The sequence below is a fragment of the Sorex fumeus genome, unplaced genomic scaffold (genome assembly GCF_029834395.1).
Source record: "Sorex fumeus unplaced genomic scaffold, SorFum_2.1 ptg000019l, whole genome shotgun sequence".
NCBI classification, from domain to species: domain Eukaryota; kingdom Metazoa; phylum Chordata; class Mammalia; order Eulipotyphla; family Soricidae; genus Sorex; species Sorex fumeus.
In genome coordinates, this window is record NW_026606076.1 from 32,203,919 (window position 1) to 32,229,214 (window position 25,296).

A 25,296-nucleotide genomic window follows, 5' to 3' on the forward strand; every position below is an offset into this window, starting at 1 on the left:
CCAAGATAGCTGTGTACAAGGCAAATATCCTCCTCACGGTGCTATTGCTCTAGGCCTTTTCCTATGCTATTTTGAAAACATTGTTTATTACTTACATGCATATTTTGTACTTCATTTAATAATTGACTGAAACAGATTCTTCTTTAAATAACCCTGTGCTCTTTCACTCATGACTGTGCCTACATTGGAAATGTTGTGCAACATTTGCTTCTATCTAGTTGAAAAATTACATCAACCCAAATGAAAAAAAATGAGTTTAATTCCTTTTCCTAATGACAATTTTTTTCTTTCTTTTCCACATTTGGTGATGCTCAAAGTTTCTTCTGGCCCTGCACTCAGGATTTACTCCTTCCAGTGCCCAGGAAACCATATGGGATGCCAGAGATTGTAACTGAGCTGGCTTCATGCAAAGCAAATGTCTAGTTCTGCACCATGACTTCAATCTATATGGCAACTTTCTATATTGTGAGCAGAGTCAGAATGTGTGAGGAAGGCCACAACCAGAGTGAGATGTGAGAATAAACGGATGTCAGAGGGTGAGGGGGATGGGTACTGAAAATAGTTTTCCTCCATTTCCACCAAAATGGAGCAGGGTTTGTGTTAGGCAGTGCCACATTATTATTCTGATAATCTGTGAATCTGTGGAGGGAAGACAGTGATTTGGGCTCAAATAACTTTTCAGCGACAGAGGTTGTACGTGGATGACCAGTGTTCCAAAATGAGTGACTGAGCATCAACTGGAAATACACTTATGATCAAAGGGAACATTCCAGTCATCGGGGGTATATTTAAGGGGCAGAAAGGAGAGAGACTCACACATTCAACAAGGTTTTGTGTGTGTGTTTGTGTCTGTGTGTGTTTAATTGAATCACTGTGAGATAAAGATACAAGCACCTTTGCACTGCATCAAGGTCATTCCTGGCAGTGATTGTGGGACTCTGCTGATGCTGGGGATCGTGCAATCACACTGGCCCCGATCTCCTGAGACAAGCACTTCTACCCAAATAGCTGCATTTGGGTCCCAGGCCTTCTGTACTTGGGACCAACGTGTTCTCTCTCGCATCTCTCTCTCTCTCTCTCTCTCTCTCTCTCTCTCTCTCTCTCTCTCTCCTCTCTCTCTCTCTTTCCCCTTCCACAGAGCGTCCAGATAAAACCTGTTTTTATTTTAAAAGAACAAAGATTGTTAGGGATCTCCGACGCAGACAAGGACCACGCAGGAATGCCATCAGAAAGCAGGCAGTTTATTGAGCTGGCTCGCCAGAGTCAAGCCGTCCCACCGACACGCAGGCCCAGTAGGTGAGGGAAGACCCCGAGCTTCTTCAGAACGGAGCATTTATAGGCCTATACTGGCCGTTACAGAGGATTTGAAGGTCTCAATTTACGTAAGTGCCTGCTCCGGGCTTCACGTGATATCCGGGTCTGAGGGCTGAGCCTGGACCCATGACAACTGTTTCATTAGTCAACCACAAGGTCTTTTATGAAATTAAATTATACCTTTATATGGTCATAGCTCAGGGGCCCATACATTCCTCCTGGAACAAGCAGATAATAGAGGCGTGAGTGGAAACTACTATCTTCATTGTCCTTGGCCCAGTCCGAGGCTGTCCTGTCCTAACAAGATATGTGAGGCCAGAGAGATAATCCAGTGGGGAGGCGCTTGCCTTGCTAGTATGGCTCCATTCAACGAGGGAAGGTCATTCATGCTGTTGGGCCGCAGGTGGGCCGGGAGGAGAGAGGCTGACTTGCGAGAGAAGGCGGGGGACCAAAAGACATGGTGGGAGTTTGGGGGCCATGTGTTCTGGAAGGACCCACTGGCCTCCCGGGTACAAGTTTCAGCCTGATTGGGGCCTGAGCAATGACTGGGGTCAGTGACTGGGAAAACAAGGACAAGCGTGCCAGCCACAGGAACAGAATGTTGAAGCTCGGAGTCAGAGGCTCCTCTGGATTTTTAAAATTTGTGTGTGTGGTGTGGTGTGTGTGTGTGTGTGTGTGTGTGTGTGTGTGTGTGTGTGTGAAGCAAGATTGTTTTCTTTTTTCTTTTCCTTTTTGGGTTACACCAAGCGATACTCAGGGCTGACAGCTAGCTCTGCGTCCTGGAATTACTCTTGGATGTGTTCAGAGGAACACTATGGGATGCCAGGAATTGAACCTGGGCCTGCTGTGTGAGTCTGTGTGTCCTACATACTATATCATCACTCGGGCCCAACAAGCTAGTTTTATAGAAACATACTTAGAAAGGATTAGAGAGAAGCACACGCTGGGGTGCGAGAAAAAGGCTCAGTCGGGCCACAGTGATGTCCAACGGGGACACACTGGCCTTGCACACGACGACCGGGGTTTGATCACGGGAACCCCATAGTACTCCCTGTGACCCACGTGGAGTGATCCCTGTGCACCACCGTGTGTGCAAAAACAAAACTAAAACAAAGCCAAGTGCAACCAGGAGGAAGAGCCGGGGCTCGCCAGCTTGTCCCTGGTGGCCCTCTAGCCCCCGAATCCTGCCCGGGCACCCACAGTTCTCCTAAGTGGATGACGATGGCGCCCGGGAGAGCGGCATGCAGCTGACCTTCCTGTGCCTGCTGAGCACCCGCACCTGGCAGTCCTTCACAGACCTGTGCCAGAACAATGCCGCCAGGCTGGACTTGGCGGCGGGGAGCCAGGGCCTCATGCTGCACTCCCGGGAGGCCACGGGCCAGAAGTTGGGCCTCAACTAGATGGCCAGATGGCGGTGGCCGCACTACGGCCCCCCTAGGACGGCTAGGTCAGGGGAGTAGGCGGTGGGAGCGCGCAGGGGGTCCCTGTGCCCCGGGAGGGGCAAGGCCAAAACCCTGCTGGAATTCAGCGCCCCCAGGGATGGGTCCTCCCGCTGCTGGATGTGGCGGCTTCTGGTTTCAGACAGCCTGACCAGAAGTTTGGCTTCCAATGGGGGCCCGTTTGCTTCAGTAGCTGAGAGTCTGGGGGTCGCGGAGGAGAGTGAGGGACAGATGGGACGCCCTAACAGGGGCACTAATGGTGATGAGGCCTCCAGCCACCCTATTTCTCTTCTCTTGCAACTGCCTCACTGTCAGATAAGAGGAATCTCCTTTCTTCTTCAGCACCCAGGGAGATCACCAAGCCTCTCCCCTCCACTCCTGGGGGCACAGTGGAAGTTTAGCTGGAAGTTTAGCACCCCTGCACCGCATAAAAAGGGCTTCCAGCTCAGAGTTGATACAGCCCTCCTAAACCTGCCTCTAAACCTGCCTCACATCCTGTTCCCCCAAATATCTGGTGCTTCCGTACCTCCTTGTTGACCACTGGATTCCCTACCATTCGAGGTAGACTGCTCGTTGGATTCTTCAGAAATTTCTGGGAACAGAGCAGGTGGGGGGTCCCCGAGTGTGGGAACCAAAGTCGGACTCCAGAAGGATGTGGGGCCCCCTGGCGGAGCTGTGTGCCCCCCATCTCAGCCCAACTCCAGACGCTGCCCCACCCCTGCCTCTGAATCCCTTCCCCTGAATCATATAACCAGATCAGGTGTGGACCAGGTGGGGTGGAGTGGAGGTTGGGGCATGACCCCGACCCCAATGGTGCTGCCTTCATTCTCAAGGGATCTGTGTGCCAAGAGGAGGCCTCCTATGGTAGATTCGACTCCCTTACACCTGCCAAGGCCTGGAGGGGTTGAGAGTCCACCAATGCCCGGCTCTGTAGTACCCTTCTGGAACTCAGGTCGGAGAATAAACTAGTGAACTGTGTCCATATTCCGTGCTGCCTGGGGCTTGCCCTACTTACCCTCTATGTGGAGAGACACCCAGTGGGCCGTGCTCCAAAACCAGCTGCCCGAGAGTGAACAGGGTGACACAGGACAGGCTTGCCTTTCTGCAGTACGATGTCTTCAACCAACTTGGTTCTAAAGATCTCCAGACCCCAGGTCCCCACATCTCAGCACTCCACATTGCTGAGAGTACCATCTTTCCTCCTGAGTTTTGGGGCTCCTGTACACATGAGAAGTCCCATGTCTTCTGTTCTTCATGGAGGAGATTGGCAGAGGCCAGATTCAACTCTGGCATCACCAGATGTCTGGAGTGAAGGTAACAGTCATCAGAGGAACTAGGGTGTGTTAAGAAGAATTTTAATTAACACAGGAATAATGTGCCTAAGACTGGGAGATCACCTTCCCTGGAAATTCTAAATACATCATTTCTGTCAAGAATTTTTTTTGCTTTTTGAGTAACACCCAGCAATGCTCATGGATTATTCCAGACTCTGCACTTAGAAATTACTCCTGGTGGTACTTGAGGACCATGTGGGATGCCGGGGATTGGACCTGGGTGACTGTATGCAAGGCAAACATCCTACCAGCTATACTATACCTCTGGCTCTGAGGGTTTTGGGGGGCTGCTTTTGTGTGTGCCCACAGGGTTCTGGGGACCATTGAGTACCTGGGAATCGAATCTGGTCGGTTACAAGCAGGGTGAGATTATTTTTTCGTTGTTCTGTTCACTTTGAACAAGAAAAGTTATGAGCCCTCTTTGCTCTGTCTGTGGCCCAACTCTTTGAAAGGTTTCCAGTTATAATCAACCCCACGTGCAATCACCCCACATTCTGTGGATGGACCATCCCTCTTCAACAAAGAATAAGGGTCAGTGATACAGCAAGATACAGCTCAGAACCCACCAAGTTGGGGTGGGGGGATCTGCTATCAAGGGACTGAGGCTGTTTTGGTTTTATTTGGTTTGTCTATGGTTTGGGGGTCCAACACCAGCAATACTCAGGGGTTCTCCTGGCTCTGCACTCAGCCATCACTCCAGCATGATGGTGGGGCTGTATGGAGAGCCATAGAAAGAACCAGGAGCCTGTGATTGCAAGTCAAGTGCACTAACCGCTCTGCTTCCTCTGCAGCGACCCAAGCGGTTTACCTGATTAATGACCCTATACCTGATATTGAAGCAAAGAAAAGGTCTGGAAATCTGAAGTGTGGGAAAGTCTGGCCCTGGCAGTTGCACAAAATGCCACGGGATGGCGATGTGTGTGTTTCCATCCCTCCCCAGGCCCGTTTCTCTTACGAATTTTCCACCCTTGGGTTTGCTTCAGAGATAAGCATGGGATAATTAAGGATCAAGCAAGCCACTTCCACAGGTGCTGCAGTAGGAGAACGTGTGAGTGCTTTCTTTCACTTGGGTAACCTGGGTTCGGTTCCAACCTTCATAATTTGTGGGGTACATAACTGAATCTTCTCGTGGGTCAAGTGGGTTGCTCTCGCTTTGTCTCTGTCTCTGGACCACGAGGAGTGCAGAGGATTGAAACTGACGTGGAAAGAGCAAGACAAAGTCATTTCTTTTTAGTTATTTCTTTTTAGTTATTTATTTTTGCTCTTCACTCTGAGCTAGAAATCTTCTGAAGCCACTTTTCTATGTCTGTGACCAAGCCATTGAGAAATATTTCCTGCTATGGGCGATCCACACCCCATCGTCCCACAGTGTGAGGGAGCCCAAACCTCTAGTACAAGGAAGAGGCGGCATGGATACAGCAAGATACAGCTCAGAAACCACACATTGGGGTGAGGGAATCCTCCAATAAGGGACTGAGGCTGTTTTGGTTTTATTTGGTTTGTTCATGGTTTGGGGGCCACAAATCCAACAACGCGCAGAGGTTCTCCTGGCTCTGCACTCAGGAAGCACTCGGGCATGATAGTGGGGCTGTATGGAGATTCAGAAAAAGAACCGGGGGCCTGTGACTGCAAGTCAAGAGGAGGAACTTCTCTGCTCCCCCTGCAGCGACCCAAGCGCCTTGCTTGATCTTTAATGACCCTATACCTAACAGAGAAGCAAAGAAATGGGTTGGAAACCTTAAGCGTGGAAAAAGTCGGGCAGCGGTAGTTCCGCTGAAATGCTACAAGATGGCACTGTGGACGTTTCTGTCCCTCTTCAGGCTCATTTCTCTAAGAATTTTCCATCCTTGGTTTTGCTTCAGTGTTCAGTATGGGGTAATTAAGGATTAAGCAAACCGCTTCCACAGGTTGCAGTGGTATGAGAGCCTGCGGTCGCTTGTCTTTCACTTGAGTAATCTGGGTTCGATTCCTGCCTTCAGATCTTTGTGGGGTGGATAGCTGAATCGCCTCGAGGGTCGAGTGGGTTGCCCTAACTTTGTCTCTAAACCCCGAAAGGTGCAGAGGATTGAACTGAGCCTTTAATGAGTAAGGTAAGGTTATTTTCTCACATTTATTGTTCTCTTCTCTCTGTACAAGAAAAGTTCTGAATGCACCTTGTGATGCCTGTGACCGAGCCCTGTGAATGTTTTCTGTTATGGGCAACCCAAACCCCATCACTCCACATTATGAGGGTACTCTAACAGTATTCTACACCGATGTGGGGATTGGAAGAATATACAGTTCTGACACCCTCAAGTCATGGTGAGAGAATCGCTATCAAGGAACAAAAGCTCTGTGTTTTACTTTTCTTTCTTGTTTGTTCCTTTATGGCTGTGGCCACACCTGGGCATGCTCACGGCCTTCTCCTGGCTCTGCACTCAGTAATCACAATGGACTTAACTGAAGAACCGTAGGGGAAGCCTATGAATATACCCCGGTCCGACGGATGCATGGCAAAAGCCCTATCCGCTCTGCTCCTGTTGCAGCGGCCCAAGATGCATGCTGGATCTTTAATGACCTCATACTTAACATTTCAGCAAAGAGAAGGGCTGAAAGTCTTAAAAGTGGGAAAATTTGGACCCAAGAATTTATGCTGAAACACCACGAGATGGAGCTGTGGGCATTTCTGTCCTCAAGGCTCGTTCCTTTAAGAATTTTCCACCCTTTCTTAGGTTTGCTTCCTTGTAAAGTAATGCGTAATTAAAGATCAAGCCAGGAGCTTCAAAGGGAAAGTGGTAGGAGAGTCTTGAAGGTGTGCGTCTTTCACATGGGTGACCAGTATTCGATTCTCGCCTTCAGATCTTGTGGGGTACATAGCTGAATCACCTCGAGGATCGAATGGGCTGTCCATCTTTGCCCCTGGACCACGACGGATGCAGAGGATTGAACCTGAGGTGGACAGAGCAAGGCAAAGCTGCAAGGCTGGAGCCATAGTACAGGGCATAGGGCGTTTGCCTTGCATGTGGCCAACATGGCCGACCCGAGTTCGATTCCACCACCACTCTCGGCAAGCTACCAAGAGTATCTTGCCCGCATGCCAAAGCCTGAGAACCTACCTGTGTCATATTTGATATGTCAAACACAGTAACAAGTCTCACAATGTTACTGGGCCCGCTCCGAAAAATCCATGAGCAATGGGAGGACAGTGACAGTGACACTCTGAGCTAAAACACATCAGAAGCCACTTTGTTATGTCTGTGACCAAACCATTTAGAAATATTTCCTGGTATGGGCAACCCACACCACATCACCCCACGTTCTGTGGATACCCAACCCTATACTACAAGGAAGAGGCAGCATGGATACAGCAAGATACAGCTCAGAAACGCCCACGTTGGGATGAGGGAATCCTCCAATAAGGGACTGAGGCTGTTTTGTTTGTATTTGGTTTGTTCATGGTTTGGGGGCCACAAATCAAGCAACACACAGAGATTCTCCTGGCTCTGCACTCAGGAAGCACTCTGGCATGATGGTGGGGTTGTATGGAGAGCCAAAGAGTATGAGAGCTTTCTTTCACTTGGGTAACCTGGGTTCCATTCCAGCCTTCATATCTTGTGGGGTACATAACTGGACTCACTATAAACAGAGCTCCTCCCCCACAGTCCAGGAGCTTCTCCCCCAGGGACAGCTTGTGTCCATGGACTGAGCAGAACAGTCTCCGAGTAGCTTTTTCCAGGGGAACACTTCTTTAAAGCATGGGTGCTTACTTCCTTCTGGTCTCCCACAGAAGACATCCCACCTGTCTTGGCATCCTCATGGCGCTGAGGGCATAATTGCTCACTCGAGATTTTGTCACAGTGCGCATTATCACAAAAATTCCTCCTAGGTTGACTGCTACCCTGAAGAACAACAGAGAAGAATTCCTATTATTGTGCTGTGCCTGAGAGTCTCCTCATCCAGAAAATTCTAGATCGGCAGGTTGGTTTCTAACATTTACCCAATTCAATTGCAATTCTGACACGTGGATGGATTTTCCAGGCAACGACCTTACATTTCAGCAAAATGCACAAGCGAAATAGACCGACGGCAGGTCACATAGCTGTGTAAATTTTTTTTCAACTCAAAGAACTGACAAACAAACAAAACAAAGACAAACATTGTCCTCCCATTATTCATCGATTTGCTCGAGCAGGCCCAATAACGTCTCCATTTTGAGACTTGCTGTTACTATGTTTGGCGTATTGAATATGTCACGGGTAGCTTGCCAGGCTTCGCTGCATGGGCGAGATACTCTCGGTAGCTTGCCAGGCTGTCCGAGAGGGGTGGAGGAATCAAACCCAGCTCGACCTGGCTGGCTGTGAACAAGGCAAACACCGTACCGCTGTGCTATCACGCCAGCCCAAGATACAGTAACTGGAAATAACTACCTCTGCAGAAAATTGAAGCACCAGTTTAGAGTGAAAATAAAAGGCGCCCGAGACTGGGTTTGGTACTAGCTTAGTGTGGAGCATAGTGGGATAGCTTAGTGGAATACACGTGTGAAGGCAACGATGCATCCCCACAAAGCCGAGACAGACCTTTGAAAACATCTCACCTGAAACAGATTCCTCTCCAGGATCAATGAGTTTTTTGTTATCTTGTTCTATTTACTTAGGTGGGGAGAGGGTCACACCAGCATTACTCAGGGATTCCTGCTGCTGGGGCTCTGGGGGCCCTGAGGGGTGCTGGGATGGAACCAAAGTTTTCTTCCTTGGGGCCAAGCAAGTGCGCTTCTTAATGCAAAACCACTAGTGCTGAACCATCGAGTTCTTTTCAACAATCACACTTGTCCTTGCTGTCTATCAAATGTAAAGTCACAGTATTTACCCTGTAATAAAAATAATTTTTGGGGGGTTCCATAGTACAGGGGTAGGCATTTGCCTTGCATAGAGCCGGCCCAGCTTCAATCCCAGGCATCCCATATGGTCCCACATGCACCACTAGGAATAATTCCTGAGTGGAGAGCTATGAGTAACCCCTGAGCATCGCTGGGTGTAACCCAAAAAGCAAAATAAATAAATAAATAAATAAATAAAATATATATTTTTTTAGGTTTTAGAACTACTGATTTTATGCAGCAACACGAATGAAACTGGAAGATACCATCTTGAGTGAAGTTAGCCAGAAAAAGAAACAAAAACAGGATAATGTCACTCATCGGTGGAATACAGAACACTGGATGTGGAGATGTACTGTAAAGGGTCTAATTAAATCATCCCTTATTTCAGTGTTTCGAGAGAAGCCAGATAAAGAAGGAAAGAAATCTGCGGGCAGAAGCGAATCAGAATTTTACAGGGATCAGGGATTCATTTATGGCAGTGACATGAGTGACGGGTGTAGCCATTTACCCAAAATACAAATGCAAGAGAACTGAAAACAAGAGATGTAAGCTGCAACCACTGAAACTTAGTAATGTGGTTGTTCAGATGACAGGCGGGGTGGAGGGAGGACTGAGGTTGGAGGGAATACGGGAACATGGGTGGAGGGAAGCTGACACTGGTGCAGGGATTGGTGCTGAATTATTGTATGCGTAAGTACAACTATCAATACTTTTGAAAATTCTGGCACTTTAATGAAAACTTAAAAAAAGAATAAAATGAAATAAATTTCCAGATTTCAGCCCCCACTGAGGTTAAAGACCCTCTAGTCCCAGTATTAGGCTCTGATATTTTTCCTATGGTGCTGAGACCATAGATATGGTTGTGGGGATGGAGTCAGACCCTACCTTTCAAGTCACATGCTTGGTCCACTGAGCACTCCAATAGCATAATATTTAGTTTCAACAAGAGAATCTTACAGCACACTTGTATGCAATACTCTTGTTCCCAAATGAAATTGCTGTAATTCCACATCCTGAACCTGTGATTTGAGTTCTGAAATCAAACAAAATGCACAATGAGGATTAGTCCAACATTGAATGGAATGCAATTGAATGGCTAAACAGGTGGAGGACATGGTTCTCAGTCCAAACAAGCCGACAAAAAGAGAAAATCTGAAGGAAGTGTTGCTGCAGGAGCAAGGCAATTCCAGAACAAGCCTTTTGGGTTTTATTTTTGATCAGACCCAGTGATGCTCGAGATACCACAGGGGAAGCTGGACATCAAAGGTAGGCAGCGTCTGTTGGCGAGCACCCTCCCTGATGCACTGCTGTTCTGGTCCTAATAAGCTTCACTATGGGCTCACAGCCACAATTTAACATACACACAATAAAACATTTTGTGGTGCGTACAAGAGTACAGCAGGTAGGCATTTGCCTTGCATGAGGCTGACAGGGGTTGATCCTTGAGCATTGCCAACAGCAACTTATGAAAAACACCAGGAATAACTGTTGATCATCCCCAGGCCCCAAAATAAAAGATAGCACAGTGATAGGGTGTTTGCCTTGCACGCAGCCAATATGGCCAACCCGAGTTCAATTCCTCCGCCCCTCTCGGATAGCCCGACAAGCTACTGAGAGTATCTCGCCCGCACGGCAGATGGCAAGCTCCCCATGACGTATTCGATATACCAAACACAGTAACAACAAAGTCTCCAATGGAGACGTTACTGGGCCTGCTCGAGCAAATCGATGATCAACGGGAGGGCCTTTACCTTACCTTACCTTATTCAAAAAAACATGGTAATGATCCAAAGGCAAAGATAAGCAGATAAGCATGGTGTCATATTGACAGAGAGGGGTCCAGAAAGGGTACCCGACCCTGTAGGTGTACAGTCAGCCTGGTTATTCAGTTGGGGGGGACCAGGGTCTTGAAACTCATGGACTATTCGACATACCTGACAGACAAGGAAGAATGACAAGAAAGTCAAGAAAGCAAAGCACAGGATCTCTCCATAACGAACAGCTCCGGGGAGTGAAGGGCAGCGTGAGTGCAGTACAGACGCCTGATCCAGTGGCCCGAGGACACAGTAGCATGTTTCACACACACTCAGGGCATGCACACACTGCCCAGGGACCCAGCCAGGAAGGGTCCTCAGACACTCACCTGCAGACACCTCACCTCCCCGGCTTTAGGGCTCCTCTTCCAGCCTAGAGATTAACACAGGCTTCACCCCAGAAGGCCCTGCTCCACAGAGACAGAGGACTGTTTTAGTCACAAGGAAGGAAAAGGCGACAAGTAAACCTCGTGTGTCCCTGGTCTAACTGGTCATACTATTGAAAAGGCATGATCATAATGTCCACTTTCAATATGCCAAAGATTGGTGGGGAGTGAGGAATAAGACAAGATTTAAACTTAAGAGTGAAATAAGGGAGTCCCAGATAATACCACTAAGCTACCAGCACTGCATGCAGTTTTGTTTTGGGTTACAGTTGGCGATGCTCAAGGGTTAATCCTGTATCCGCGCTCAGGAATCATTTCTGGTAGTATTGGCTCCATGGAAGGTCAGTGATTGAACCTGGTATGCTTTACGTAAGGAAGCGCCCTCCCCACAGTGCTTTTGTAACATCTGTAATTCCCTGAATTTCTCTTTTACCTTTACTTTGAGCTTACAATTCCCCAAGTGAGGTTTGATGACTTAGGTGAATCTGAACTTTGTATTTGAAGTGAATACTTCCTATTCTATATTCCCATTAGCCCTTTTATACTCTACTATAGAGCAATGTTCTTTGCTTAACCACAGATAGGCTATTAATGATAGGCTCCTAATATTTGGCCCATATCCTGAAATACATCTACTCCTGGCACCTGTCATATTTACTTGATTCAAGCTTCAGTTGCCATACTTCCTAACACTCCAAAAAGGAAGGCCCCATAGGGCTGAGATGGATCTGGGGAAAATAGCAAAACTACCCTGGAATCGAAATGGAATAGTCTAGAAAGCATGAAAGAACAGTCTTGATATTAGCTGTTATGACTTAAGAGACAGGACCTCATGAAGGACAAGCTGTACCGGCCTGAAGACTTAGTATGGGATTTATGGTAGAAGCCCAGCAACCTTGCCCTCAGAGTCCAGAAAACTAAATTTTGGAATCTATATTTCTTACTATTTTTATCCACATATCTGCAATTATTAATAAGAAGTAAATTTAATTGTTTAATATTTTCTAGTAGATAAAGAGGAAAGCAATATAATGCTGTTGACCCTGGGAAAATCTCTTCTGTATAGCCACTGGGAGACAGTGTCTCCTTGAATTCTCCAGAATTGTCTCCATCAAAACCCTTTACCTCTGTAGGGGCTGGAGCCATAGCACAGCAGGAAGGGCACTTGCCTTGCACGCAGATGATGAGGGTTCTTTTCCCAGCATCCCATACGGTCCCTCGATCACATCCAGGAGTAAATTCCTTAGTGCAGAGCAAGGAGTTACCCCTGTTAATGGCCAGGCATGACCCAAAAAGCAAAAACAAACAAAAATGCTTTACCTCTGTAAACGGTCAGTCACCCCTATGTGTAGTCCTATAGCTCAATAACCTTCAATGCTCTGTATTATGCTAAAAGCTTTACATTAAACAAGCCATTCTGACCATCAGTCAGTGGTTCTCCATATCTTTGTTCCTCTTCTGACTCCAGCATAATGTCCCTTTAGAGATTCCTCTGAGAGGCAATCAGGTATGTTCATCCCTCTGGGGTGAAACTCACTGCCATATTGACAGAGGTAACACATTTCGAACCAGCACACACTAGGATAGGAGGAGGCTATCCCAATCCACACAATGGGCCTGAGGATGAGACACTGCAGCACCCTAGGGGTTCTCAGGGATCTCCCTTCTCCCCACTCCAGAAGGGAGGAACCGGCCTCCACCAACACTTTAGGGTGACGGGCCCCAGTAGTCACTGGATGGAATCCTGATATACCACAATGGAACTATATTAGAAGCTGATGGACTTGCACGCAGTCATCCCAGAGACAAACCCAATGAACAATGCTCCTGTGAGTAACACCTAAGCACTGACCCAGCAGGACCAAAAGAAAGCAACACTGGGTTGGACCAAAACTCTAGACACTCCTCCCCCACGCCATATCGTCACATCAACTGTTCTAGGGATGAGAAGGGGACACTCAATGTCCAGTGAGCAACTCAAAGGTGTTGTGGACTGGAGAACTCCTGGGTTGGCCACATGCAAGCAAGTACCCTACTTGCTGTACTATTGCTCTGGCCATTTCTAAATAAATTTTTTCCCAGCACACCAGCAGTGACCCCTGAGCAAAACTCCCCTTCCCCATACTGAAATATCTCCCTTTCAGGAAAAGATAAAACAACAAGTATACTGATGTAGCCACCCCCAAGAGCCAGTTTTCCTGATGTTCTGGTCAGGGAGAGATGAAGAGAAAGGGATTGTTTGCAATTGGACATGTGGAAGTAGAAAAAATTATTTGCAGTATTGTTGTTTATTCGGCTATTGATTAGGCTGACTGAAATGGGCATCAACTCCACCGTACTTTCCCCCTTTTTTTGATAATTTTATTTTTTGAATCGCCCTGAGTGAAGTTACAAAGCTTTTGGGTTTAAATCTCATTCATACAATGAAGCACCAGTCCCTTTACGGTGCCAATTTTCCACCACCAAAACCCCAAGTATACCCCCATTCTACACCCTCCCCCTAACTGTTGGGGCAGATGATTTCTACATTTCTCTCTACTTTGATTACATTCAATATTTTGACACAAGACCCACCATTATTATATTTGGGATTTAACCCCAGCACTCAGATAGTCCAAAAAGGCAACAGTAGACAATTTGTTTTGTACTGCTGGTTATAAACATGATTTTGTAATTTTGAAATTTTAATAATATGGAGGGATTTCTCCCAATACCTGCTGAGTTCCAGATTTTCTCCTGACTCTCTGGGATCATGGCCATTAAGCAGCTTTATCAGGAGCCAGAGAGGCGGTTCGTGGGCATGATCTAAGCTATTGTTGGGTCGTGGAGGAAAGGGCCACCTCCACCCCCATCCCCCCATCCTGTGAAGCTCCACATATCTCATCACTGCGGGCCCAAATGTGACTTTCCAATTGCCTCTGGAGGATGGTGGCCAGCGAGCTGCAAGGGGGAGCAGGTGGAGGGACAGCACCACTTCCCTCTGGGGTGGGCCGGGGTTAGTAACCTACTGCAGGGTCCAGACTCATTTCTGCCAAGAGCCGCTGGGTTTTGAGATCTGTCTCTGAATCTTTGGGATCATAGCCATTAAGCAGCATTGATAGCAGAGCGGGTAGGATGTTTGCCTTGCACGGGAAAAACCCGGGTTCGAATCCTGGCAACAATATGTTCGCCTGAGCACTGCCAGGAGTAATTCCTGAGTGCATAAGCCAGGAGTAACCCCATGTGCATCGCTGGTTGTAACTCAAAAAGCAGAAAAGAAAATAAATAAATAATACAAACAGTAAATTTTCAGAGGCAAAACCCTCTCACTTGTGCAGACACACCCCAAAGTCCCAACCCCGGCAAAGGAGTCAATAAAAATGACGGACTACAAAAGTGTCCCTTTCCTTTCGGGGCTTCCCGTGAACATATCTGGAGGTTTGATAAGTGTTATCTCCAGTCCAAAGGCTCCAAAAAGGGCCCTGCGCTGTCCCGAGTAGGGAGGTATGAGATGGCCAAGACCACCACTCTCTCCAGGTCCCTCACACCAAGGCCCAAAGTTCATGTGCCATCTTCGACCTGGATGTGATCTTGGCTGCAGGGACCCTCAGCATAACGCACCCTCACCCATGACACCTCCACCACAGAACAGCCCCCAATGTGGCTCAGAAGCTCCACATTCCCTAATACCTAGATATGCAGAACAAGTTTTGAAAAAACAAGCACAAAAACGCCCTACAAGCTGGCATGTCCTGCCGCTCAAGTTCCCAAACTAGGAGCAGCAGGGTGCTCAAGCAGTGTTTCTTCAGCGTGAATGCGACTATGTTCAATAAGTCTGAGGCTCCAGCAAAGGCCTTTCCACATTCCTTACATATATATGGTTTCTATCCAATGTGAATTCTACTATATACATTAATTATTGAGGTCACAGCAAAGGCCTTCCCACATTCCTTACATATAAAGTTTCTCTCCAGTGTGAATTCTCCTATGTACAGTCAATTGCGAGGATGTAGTAAAGGTGTTTCCACACTCCACACATATATAAGGCTTCTCTCAAGTATGAATTACCATGTGTATAGTAAGGGAAGAGGACAACGTGAATGCCATTCCACATATCTGACACTGATGAGATTTCTCTCCACTGTGAATTCTGCTATGTTTCCGAAGGTACTGAGATTGACAGAAGGCCTTCCCACATTCTTTGCAGATATAGGGTTTCTCTCCAGTGTGAATTCTCCTATGTTCACTAAGTCTTGAGGCTTTAGCAAAGGCCTTCCCACATTCCTTACATATATGCGGTTTCTCTCCAGTGTGAATTCTCCTATGTACAGTAAGTCTTGAGGCTTCAGAAAAGGCCTTCCCACATTCCTTACATATATACGGTTTCTCTCCAGTGTGAATTCTCCTATGTACAGTAAGTCTTGAGGCTGCAGTAAAGGCCTTCCCACATTCCTTACATATATACGGTTTCTCTCCAGTGTGAATTCTCCTATGTACAATAAGTCTTGAGGCTGCAGCAAAGGCCTTCCCACATTCCTTACATATATACGGTTTCTCTCCAGTGTGAATTTTCCTATGTACAGTAAGTTCTGAGGATGTAGCAAAGGCCTTCCCACATTCCTTACATATATAGGGTTTCTCTCCAGTGTGAATTCTCCTATGTAGAGTAAGTCTTGAGGCTTTAGCAAAGGCCTTCCCACATTCCTTACATATATACGGTTTCTCTCCAGTGTGAATTCTCCTATGTACAGTAAGTCTTGAGGCAGCAGTAAAGGCCTTCCCACATTCCTTACATATATACGGTTTCTCTCCAGTGTGAATTCTCCTATGTACAGTAAGGTTTGAGGCTGCAGCAAAGGCCTTTCCACATTCCTTACATATATATGGTTTCTCTCCAGTGTGAATTTTCCTATGTACAGTAAGTTCTGAGGATGTAGCAAAGGCCTTCCCACATTCCTTACATATATACGGTTTCTCTCCAGTGTGAATTCTCCTATGTACAGTAAGTCTTGAGGCTTTAGCAAAGGCCTTCCCACATTCCTTACATATATACGGTTTCTCTCCAGTGTGAATTCTCCTATGTACAGTAAGTCTTGAGGCTGCAGCAAAGGCCTTTCCACATTCCTTACATATATAGGGTTTCTCTCCAGTGTGAATTCTCCTATGTTCACTAAGTCTTGAGGCTTTAGCAAAGGCCTTCCCACATTCCTTACATATATACGGTTTCTCTCCAGTGTGAATTCTCCTATGTACAGTAAGTCTTGAGGCTGCAGCAAAGGCCTTCCCACATTCCTTACATATATATGGTTTCTCTCCAGTGTGAATTCTCCTATGTACAGTAAGTCTTGAGGCTTTAGCAAAGGCCTTCCCACATTCCTTACATATATACGGTTTCTCTCCAGTGTGAATTCTCCTATGTACAGTAAGTCTTGAGGCTGCAGCAAAGGCCTTTCCACATTCCTTACATATATAGGGTTTCTCTCCAGTGTGAATTCTCCGATGTACAGTAAGTTTTGAGGCTCCAGCAAAGGCCTTTCCACACTCCTGACATATATAAGTCTTCTTTCCACTATGCGTATTCTTATGTCTATAAAGAGACGAGGTGTGAATAAAGGCCTTCCCACAGGTCTGACATTTATGAGGTTTCTCTCCACTATGAATATTCATATGTCTATTAAGATCTGAGGGCCGATTAAAGGCCTTCCCACATGTCTGACATATATAAGGCTTCTTTCCACTATGCGTTTTCATATGTCTATTAAGATCTGAGGGCTGTATAAAGGCCTTCCCACATGTCTGACATTTATGAGATTTCTCTCCTATATGAATTCTCCTATGTCTAAAAAGATGTGATGATTTATTGAAGGTCTTCCCACATGCTTCACACGCATAAGGTTTCACTCCTGAATTTATATTCATATGGTCATGATGGAGTAACCCTTGATTCACGCTTTGTTCTCGGTGCTCACTTTTCCGGGGATGCTGTCCACTGTAGTTTTCTAAGGGAATACCACAGTGCTGAGAACATGGGGAGGCTCCGCCACATTCCTTACACTTAGATGGGTTCTGTTCACAGTGACTGTGATTGAGAGTTTGTCGCTGTGAGGGACTCACTATAAACAGTGCTTCTTTCCCTAGTGGCATCCAGACTGGGGGATTTTGTGACTGTGAACTGAGAACACCACACTCCAAGGAACTTTTTCCAAGGGAGGGCTTCTTCAGAGTGAGGTAGCTCTCGCCATTCTGATCACCCTCAGAAGACATCCCACACGTCTTGGCATCCTCATGGGGTTGAATGCAGGATTGCTCACTAGAGATATTGCCATAGAGTGCAGAATCAGAGATATCCCACTTGGGTTGGTTGCTTCCCTGTAGGAATAGCAGAGAAGGATTCCAATTATTAACTTATTCACCGAGTCTTCCTGTCAAAAAACTGAGCCTTCGGATGTGGTTTCTTTTTGGGGGGTCACACCTGGTGATGCACAGGGGTTACTCCTGGCTCTGCACTAAGGAGTTACTCCTGGCAGTGCTCAGGGGACCATATGGGATGCAGGGAATCAAACCTGGGTTGGCCGCGTGCAAGGCAAATGCCCTGCCCGCTGTGGTATTGCTCCAGCCCCAGGTGAGGTTTCTAACATATGCACCACACAAATGTAATTACCTACGTAAGGATTGTCTTATTATAGAATAACTTCGTGTAAATGTAAGTTCGACGCACAAAATTGATGGAAGCAGATTCATAAAATTCTGTGACTTCCCCCCACCTTTAACTTAATGAAGGAATACAACTGGAAATAATTCCTTCTATAGAAAACTGATGCATCCATTTCAAGAGAAAATGAAATACAACCACAGTGGGTTTGATTAAAGCTCAGAGTGGAACCTGTGATGAAAGGGTGAAGATAACGCTGCATCCTCACACAGCTGAGACAGACCACGTGGCTATTGCAAAACTCTCACCACAAGTGATTGCTTTCAGGATCAACAAAGTTTTTTGTTCTTCATGTTTTGTAGTTTCTATTTATTGGGGGTTGGGTGGGCGGAGGGGCACACCATGCGGTATCTAGGATCAGTTCTGTGTGTCTACGGTGTCTATAAGGAGTGCTGGGTAAGGATCATCCATCCCTGTGCAAAGCAAGTATATTTCTCACTGCATTATCTCCAGGGCCCACAAATTAGCTTTTTAAATGACTATAACTGTCAAGCAAATGAAAACTCACAGCATTTTTATACATGGTTGATTTCAGCACCTAGTAAAGCTAAGGGTCCTCTACCCCAAGCATCAGGCTTTGGAATTCCTCCCTGCCATTCACAGCCCTCCACCCTAACAATCACATATTTGGTCCACTCCCCCTGGCATAATAATTTATTCCGAATTAAAAATCTTACCAACTCACTCGTACTTGCAGACCCCATTCCCAAATCAAAGTGCTGTAATGCCAAATCTTGAATCCGTGGTTTCAGCTCTGAAACTGAACACAACATGCAGTTAAAGCAATGGTCAAAAATGTAGCAAAATGATGCCATGTAGTTGGAGTACATCTCTGTGGTATTCAAAGTCCATAAAATCCTACACTAAAGAAAAGATTAGGTTAGTGGAAAACGGTAAGGATCTTTGCAATTCAACACTAGGTTTTGTTTTAGTTTTTGAGCAGACCTGGTGATGTTCGGGGAACCAGGTTATTGAACAGGTCACTTTCAGGCACTGCAAGGCACTCCCTGCTGTACTATCGTTCAGATCCAAACTAGCTCTGTTATGGTCTTACTTATTCGAAAGCCATGGAAGCAACTTACAGAGTCATTCTGGACAGACATACGATGGGAATGAAGAGGAGTGTGAGTGTGGCACAGACCCATGGATCCAGGAGCCCAAGGCCCCAGCCTCAGCAGCGTGTTTCATACATGCTCAGGGCACCCATACACTGCACAGGGCCTGAGCCAGGAAGGGTCCTCAGACACTCACCTAAACACAAGTCTCTCCTCCCTGATCTCAGGGCTCCTCCTTCCAGCCAGGAGATCACCGCAGGCTTCATCCCAGTGTGCCCTGCCACAACAGAGACAGAGGCATGGATAAGTGACAAGGAAAAGGTGACAGGTAAATTCCCGTGTTTCCTGATATAAAGGCATGAACACAATGTCAATTTCCAAATTGCCACATATTTCTAGTTATTCGAGAGGTAAGACCCAAGAAAATACCACAAATACAATAGACCAGGCCTTGTGTATGGCCGACAGGGTGTTGATCAGCACAGTATGTTGTTGGTTTTTGTCTTGTTTGGGGTCTAACCTGGCAATGCTCAAGGACGACTCCTGACTCTGTATTCTGAAATCAGCACTGCTGGTGCTTGGGGATGACATGGGATGCCGGGGATTTAACCCAGGTGCATTGCTTGCAAGAAAGTCACTTTCCTAACCATACTGTCTGTCTAGGCCTAACACCACATGGAGTTTCCTGAGCCCCTAATGAACTCATCAAGAATTTCAGTAAAACTAAGTGCTTAATAAATCTGGAAATGGCCAAAGGTGGCAAGAGACCCTTTTTTTTTAATCTAAAAATGTATCCAGAAAGAGAGCACAGCAGGAGTTTCTCACAGCCAATCCAGTTGCAACACCTGACATCCCCTAGGGTCCCTCACGCCAGCTAGGAGTGATCCCTGAGTTCAGAGACCAGGAGAAAAGCCTGAGTCCTGCTGAAGTCTCACAAGAACCATTAGAAGTATCTCCAAGCACTGAAATACGGCAGTGTCAGATGAGTTGAGAGAAGAGATATCAAAGCCCCAGTGGTGGGAGAGATAGTACAGCACATAGGACAGAAGTGCTGCACACACATGTGGGTTTGATCACAGGCAGCCCATAAGGTCTTGGAGCAAGGTCAGGTGTGGATCCTGAATACACAGGCAGGAATAATCCCTAATCACAATCACAATCACAACCATCCTGTTATTCGTCGATTGCCTCAAGCAGGCCCCAGTAACGTCTCCTTCGTCCTAGCCCTGAGATTTAAAAAACAAGTCCCATATTCAAGGCTCTTTCAGAATTAGGAGAATGAGACCCTTCATTATTATTAGTATTTGGCATATTGGGTACTCCACGGGGAGTTTGCCAGACTCTGCCATGTGGGCAGGTTACATTCGGTAGCCTGCCAGTTTGTCCAAAGTAGGAATGAGAAGATAAGATGTCGTAAAGGGTTTGATAATCTCTGGATCCTGGCCGTTACGTTATTATTATTATTACATAATAATAATTATTATTACTATTATAATTACTATAATAATTACTATAATAATAATTATTATTACTATTATGTGAATGTAATAATTAAAAGAATCAGGCCGTAATCCTGATTCTTTTTTCCTAATACCTAAGGAAAAAAGAGAAAGTAAAAACCGTCTGATTTGAGTGCCTGGTGCAAAAATATTGGGAGTCATGCACCAATGTTTTAAATTGCCAAGATGTTTCAGTCCATGGTATCCTGGTTTCTGAGCACTCTTAGGAGTCATCGTTTAGCACAGAGCCAGGAGAACTGTGGACTGTGCTCCCTAAACAAAGGCAACAGCAAAGCGAATTAAACACACGGAAGTTTGTGTAGTACACAAAGCAAATTGATTCACCAATGGATGGAACTATTTAAAGGGACCTGAGCGATAACTGGGCAGATAGGGATATTCCCACGGACACAGTCGAAACGGGTTGATCTGAATCACCCCACAGGGTCCTGCTACTCCACAAGACTAATTCCTAAGGACAGAGCTGAGAGTAAGCCCTGAGTATCCACAGGTGAACCCTAAAAAAAACCAGGGAGGGAACAAACACCTCATGGCTGTTCAACATACCAGCCCGTCAGTCACAGCTACTGTTGGACACACAGATGCGGCCCAAACCCAGGGAGCCCAAGCAGGTCTGTCCAGACAGGGTTGGCTCCACACTGCTCTCACCTACAGCCTGCAGATGCTGGTAGGTCTCCAGCATCACGTCCCTGTAGAGCTTCTGCTGAGAGGCCGCCAGGCATGACCATTCCTCCGGGGTGAAGTTCACAGCCACGTCGTGGAAGGTCACTGCGTCCTGAGTCAGCACACAGGGAGGGTGGCAGTTAGAGTCTACCTTAGTCTCATTCCCACTACTGTGAGGCCAGGACCCAGGGTCCTATATTGCCGCTAGTCCTCTCCCCTTCGAATGAACCAACCTCCATGCAGACGCATGGCTGACGGGCCCCAGAAATCACATAAGGCAGCTAGATCTGTGAAAGTGGGAGGATTTTATACAGAAAGTTCTTGGATATATCTGCCTTTCCTGGTAACCCAATGTCCAATTCGAGCACCAGTGGTCCAGTGAGCACTGTAGAGAGGATCACCTGACCGCAGACTTGCACGATCCAAAAGACCATCCCTGGGTGCAGCAAAAACGACTGCACGCTCACCACTGCACCCCCACAGCTCATGACTACTAGGACTAAGAACTACAGTTCATATAGACAACTACTCAGAGTGGTGCATGGCATGTGTGCCTGTAAGAACACACTGCTCAAGACCGCCCCAAATCCCTTGCAAAGAAGGAGAAGGTTCTTCACCCCAACATCTCTACTGGCCTCAGAGATCCTTGGCTCTTTCTCCTTGGGATCAGCGCTTGCCCAGAAATCCACACATAACTTTATGTGAATATAAGACTGTATGACTGAGAAGGCAAGGCTCTCCAGAGCAGGAAGGACAAAACAGGGGAAAAATAAGTCCTGGGGTCCAGGTCACTGTAGTTGACAGTACACAAATGTGGCCAGCACACCCCAGGGCATTCTGATGCCCATCAGTTGTGAATCCAGAGAACAGAGTAAAGAGGATGGCTGAGTACAAAAACAATGCAAAAGAAAATGAAGCAGCAGGTTGGCGTAACAGGACAGCTGCTCCGGGAACAGCGTGTAGGACTGGCGATCCCCACCATCCCATATGGTCCCACAAGCACTGCCAGGGGCAATGCCAGAGTGCAGCACAAGGATTTATTGTGAGAATCCTTTGCTCTGCACCCCAAATTGTTGATCATCGATTTGCTCGAGCGGGCCCAGTAATGTCTCCATTGGAGACTGTTATTACTGTGTTTGGCATATCGAATACGTCACAGGGAGCTTACCAGGCTCTGCCATGCGGGCGAGATACTCTCGGTAGCTTGCCGGGCTCTCCGAGAGGGGCGGAGGAATCGAACTCAGGTTGGCCATGTTGGCTGCGTGCAAGGCAAACACCCTACCGCTGTGCTATCACTCCCAAATAAAACAGAAAATTCAAGACAAAATCTATGGACCTCCAGCATCCCATTGGTTTCCTAGACATGTCAGGAGTGATCATTGAGCACTGAGCTTTGAGTATTCCTCATGCACCGCTGGGTCGGTCCCACAGCCAAATATGGCGTGGTCTGATCGGAAGTCTCATCTTGGAATCCATCCAAAAGAAACTCAAAACAGATCGCCCAGGAAGCCCGGGCACTCCTGGCACTACCTCATGCCATTCTGTCCCTCTACTCCTACCTTTGGATGGTTTATCAGAAGCCGCATCACCATCTTCTCCTGCCACTGTTGTGCTGAGAATTAGCAGGAGGCTCTGTGCAAAGACATGAAGAAGTCAGAACAGTGAGCACCAGAGAGCAGCACCTCCTCCCACCCCTGATCTCAGACCAGCCACACCCTCATAATCGCACCTCAGGGAGACAATGGCAGAAGCTCCTGTCTCCGCTGGGGATGCAAATTTTGTTGGCATCTGTGCTGCACTTCAGGATAGGAGCCTGGGCCCAGGCAATAGGAGAGGAAACGACGGCCCTCTCTGGTCCCCGAATTCCTCCCTGAATTGCACAGGAAAATCCCTACAGGCCCAGCCTCGGTCTGACTCTGAGTCCCGGTGCTCCCAAGTACTGGCGCCCCTGCAGCTGGCAGCAGTGCTGGCCCCTGGGAACTATAGCCTGGATGTGGCTCTGCCATGGGGAAAGTCACAGGGACATATTGTGGACAAAGCTTCAGCCACTCTCCTGCAGCAGGGACAAGAACATGCGCCTGGGCACTCTGTCCCGGGGACCAAGATCACTTCTGGGTACAGTTGGGTCAGAGGCACAGCCCTGCTCTCTCGCGCTGGATCTGAGACCTTATGGGTCCTGATTTACTCTATCCCTGAAACGGAACATCTGCGTGAGCCTCAGCCAACACTTGCTCCTGCCGTCCAAGAATATATTAGAAAACTGCGCAAATGGTTCAATAGAAAAATAATTCAAATAACCAGTGCATTTACTAGGGACCATAATATGAACTGTCAGGAGTTAAGACCTGAGCACTGTAGATTATGACCAAAAATACTGCAACAAAAAGGCAAATTCGAAGCACAAGAAACCAACAGAATTCATGTGCAAAATAAGAGGGAAGAACATTTAAATAGACAAATAGCAGGTCCTTAAAACTTTGATTGTCTGGTATGGTTTTCCATGAATTATTATTCTCTTTTTCTACGATCACACGTTTTCTGTGTGCATGTGTATGTGTCCGTGCGGGTGCGTGTGCATGATTTTCTTCTTTGAGTCAGAACCAGCATTGCTCAGGGAGTATTCCTAGCTCTGCACTCAGATTTCACTCCCAGCAGGTGTGGGGACCAGTGGGATTCAAGACACAGAACGTGGGTTGGCTATGTGTAAGGCAATCACCCTACTTGCTGTACTTTTGCTCCGCCCCTTCCTATATAAATTTCTTCCAAAAATACTAGGAGTGAGTCATGAACACAGCTCTTCCCTCTCCCCGCACACACAAAAATATTCTTTAAAAAATAAACATTAAAAAGCCATTTGGAGCTGGAGTGATAGCACAGCGGGTAGGGTGTTTGCCTTGCATGAAGCCGACCCAGGTTCGACTCCTAGCATCCCATATGGTCCCCTGATCACCTCCAGGAGTAATTCCTGAGTACGAAACCAGGAGTAACCCCTGTGCATCGCCAGGTATAACCCAAAAAGCAAAAAAAAAAAAAAAAACTTTACCCTCAGTATTTACCCGGATTCCAGTGGTTGTCTGCTCAAGGAAAGATGAAGAGTCAGGTCTGCCTTACAGCTTGATGTGAAGTACCTGAAATTCATGACCCGGAAAAAGATACACCAGTATTGTTGGACAGGCAGTAATGTGACTTGGGTGTTGGACCAGATGAACCGATCAATCCTCTGCATCCCATATGGCCCCCAGCAGTTCCAGGGATAATTCCTTAGCTTAGAGGCTAGAGTAAGTCAGAAGCATCTCCGGGTGTGTTCCCACTCCCCCCAAAATAAAAAGAATCAAAAATAGCCCCCCAAATACGTTTTCATTGGCAAACCTCAGCCACCTGCAGGTCCCCTTCCCCCCCACATACCCCACATAACCCTGGCTAAAACGGCAGACAATGAAGATGACCAGCAAAATATCTCCTGCCATGAAGTGGAGAGGCTGAAGCTCTGCCCCTCAAATCTGGAGATTCTAAAGAAGCTAGGTTAGGGCCGATGGTTCAAACATGGGACTGCTGGGAGGATTGGTACGGCCAAGACCCGACTGATTCTCGCATTCACCCACTATTGCCCCATCCTGGAGCTGGAGATGATCGTGGCCAAAGAGGCCCCCCGGGATCACACACTCACAGCTGCCACCCCTGAACCCTGAGACAGCCTCCACTGCACCCCCAAAGCTCCGCATCCCCCTAAAGCCTCCACCGCACCTCAGAATACACCTGGATTTCAGAGAACAAGTGAAAAACTAGGGCAAAAGTACCCCCCAAAGCTGGCTCGGTCCCTCAGCTCAGAGTGGGGAAATGGGAAGGCGCGGGGTGCTCACAGGAGGCTGCTTGAATCCTGCCACAAAACCCGCCTTCAGAATCCCTCTTTAAGGATAGAGCGCAAATTTACTTGTCCTTTGGCAAGTACACAACAGCCCCAGTGTCAGTGTCAGGGATGGAAAATGAACTATGACATCACTTATGACATCACTTTTATTTCCATAAGGTGCCTTAAAGAGCCAGAGTCTAGGCACTGAGAACCATTTTGCCTCCTAGGTGAATCCGTACTGCAAGGGGGATGGACTCAAAAAAAGGCATGGAGAGGCAAATGCTGGAGTGGTCGGTCACACACTATGGGTCCCGGGGGTAAGGAGAAGTCCCCTGATCCTGCAGTTGTCACCAAACATTGAACCAAAGATAT

General features: G+C 47.1%; 1 protein-coding gene across 1 annotated transcript in view; it reads right to left on the reverse strand.

Annotated features, from left to right (window-relative positions):
- The window catches only part of LOC130022184 (zinc finger protein 420-like), a gene marked incomplete at its 5' end in the record, with an annotated part of 86,698 nt that extends 65,515 nt beyond the window's left edge, over nt 1-21,183 (reverse strand). The window contains 3 exon segments of the mRNA XM_056112947.1: nt 14,898-15,081; nt 15,083-17,031; nt 21,076-21,183. Coding sequence (XP_055968922.1) covers nt 14,898-15,081; nt 15,083-17,031; nt 21,076-21,183 — 2,241 coding nt within the window.
- Between the last annotated feature and the right edge of the window lie 4,113 nt (nt 21,184-25,296).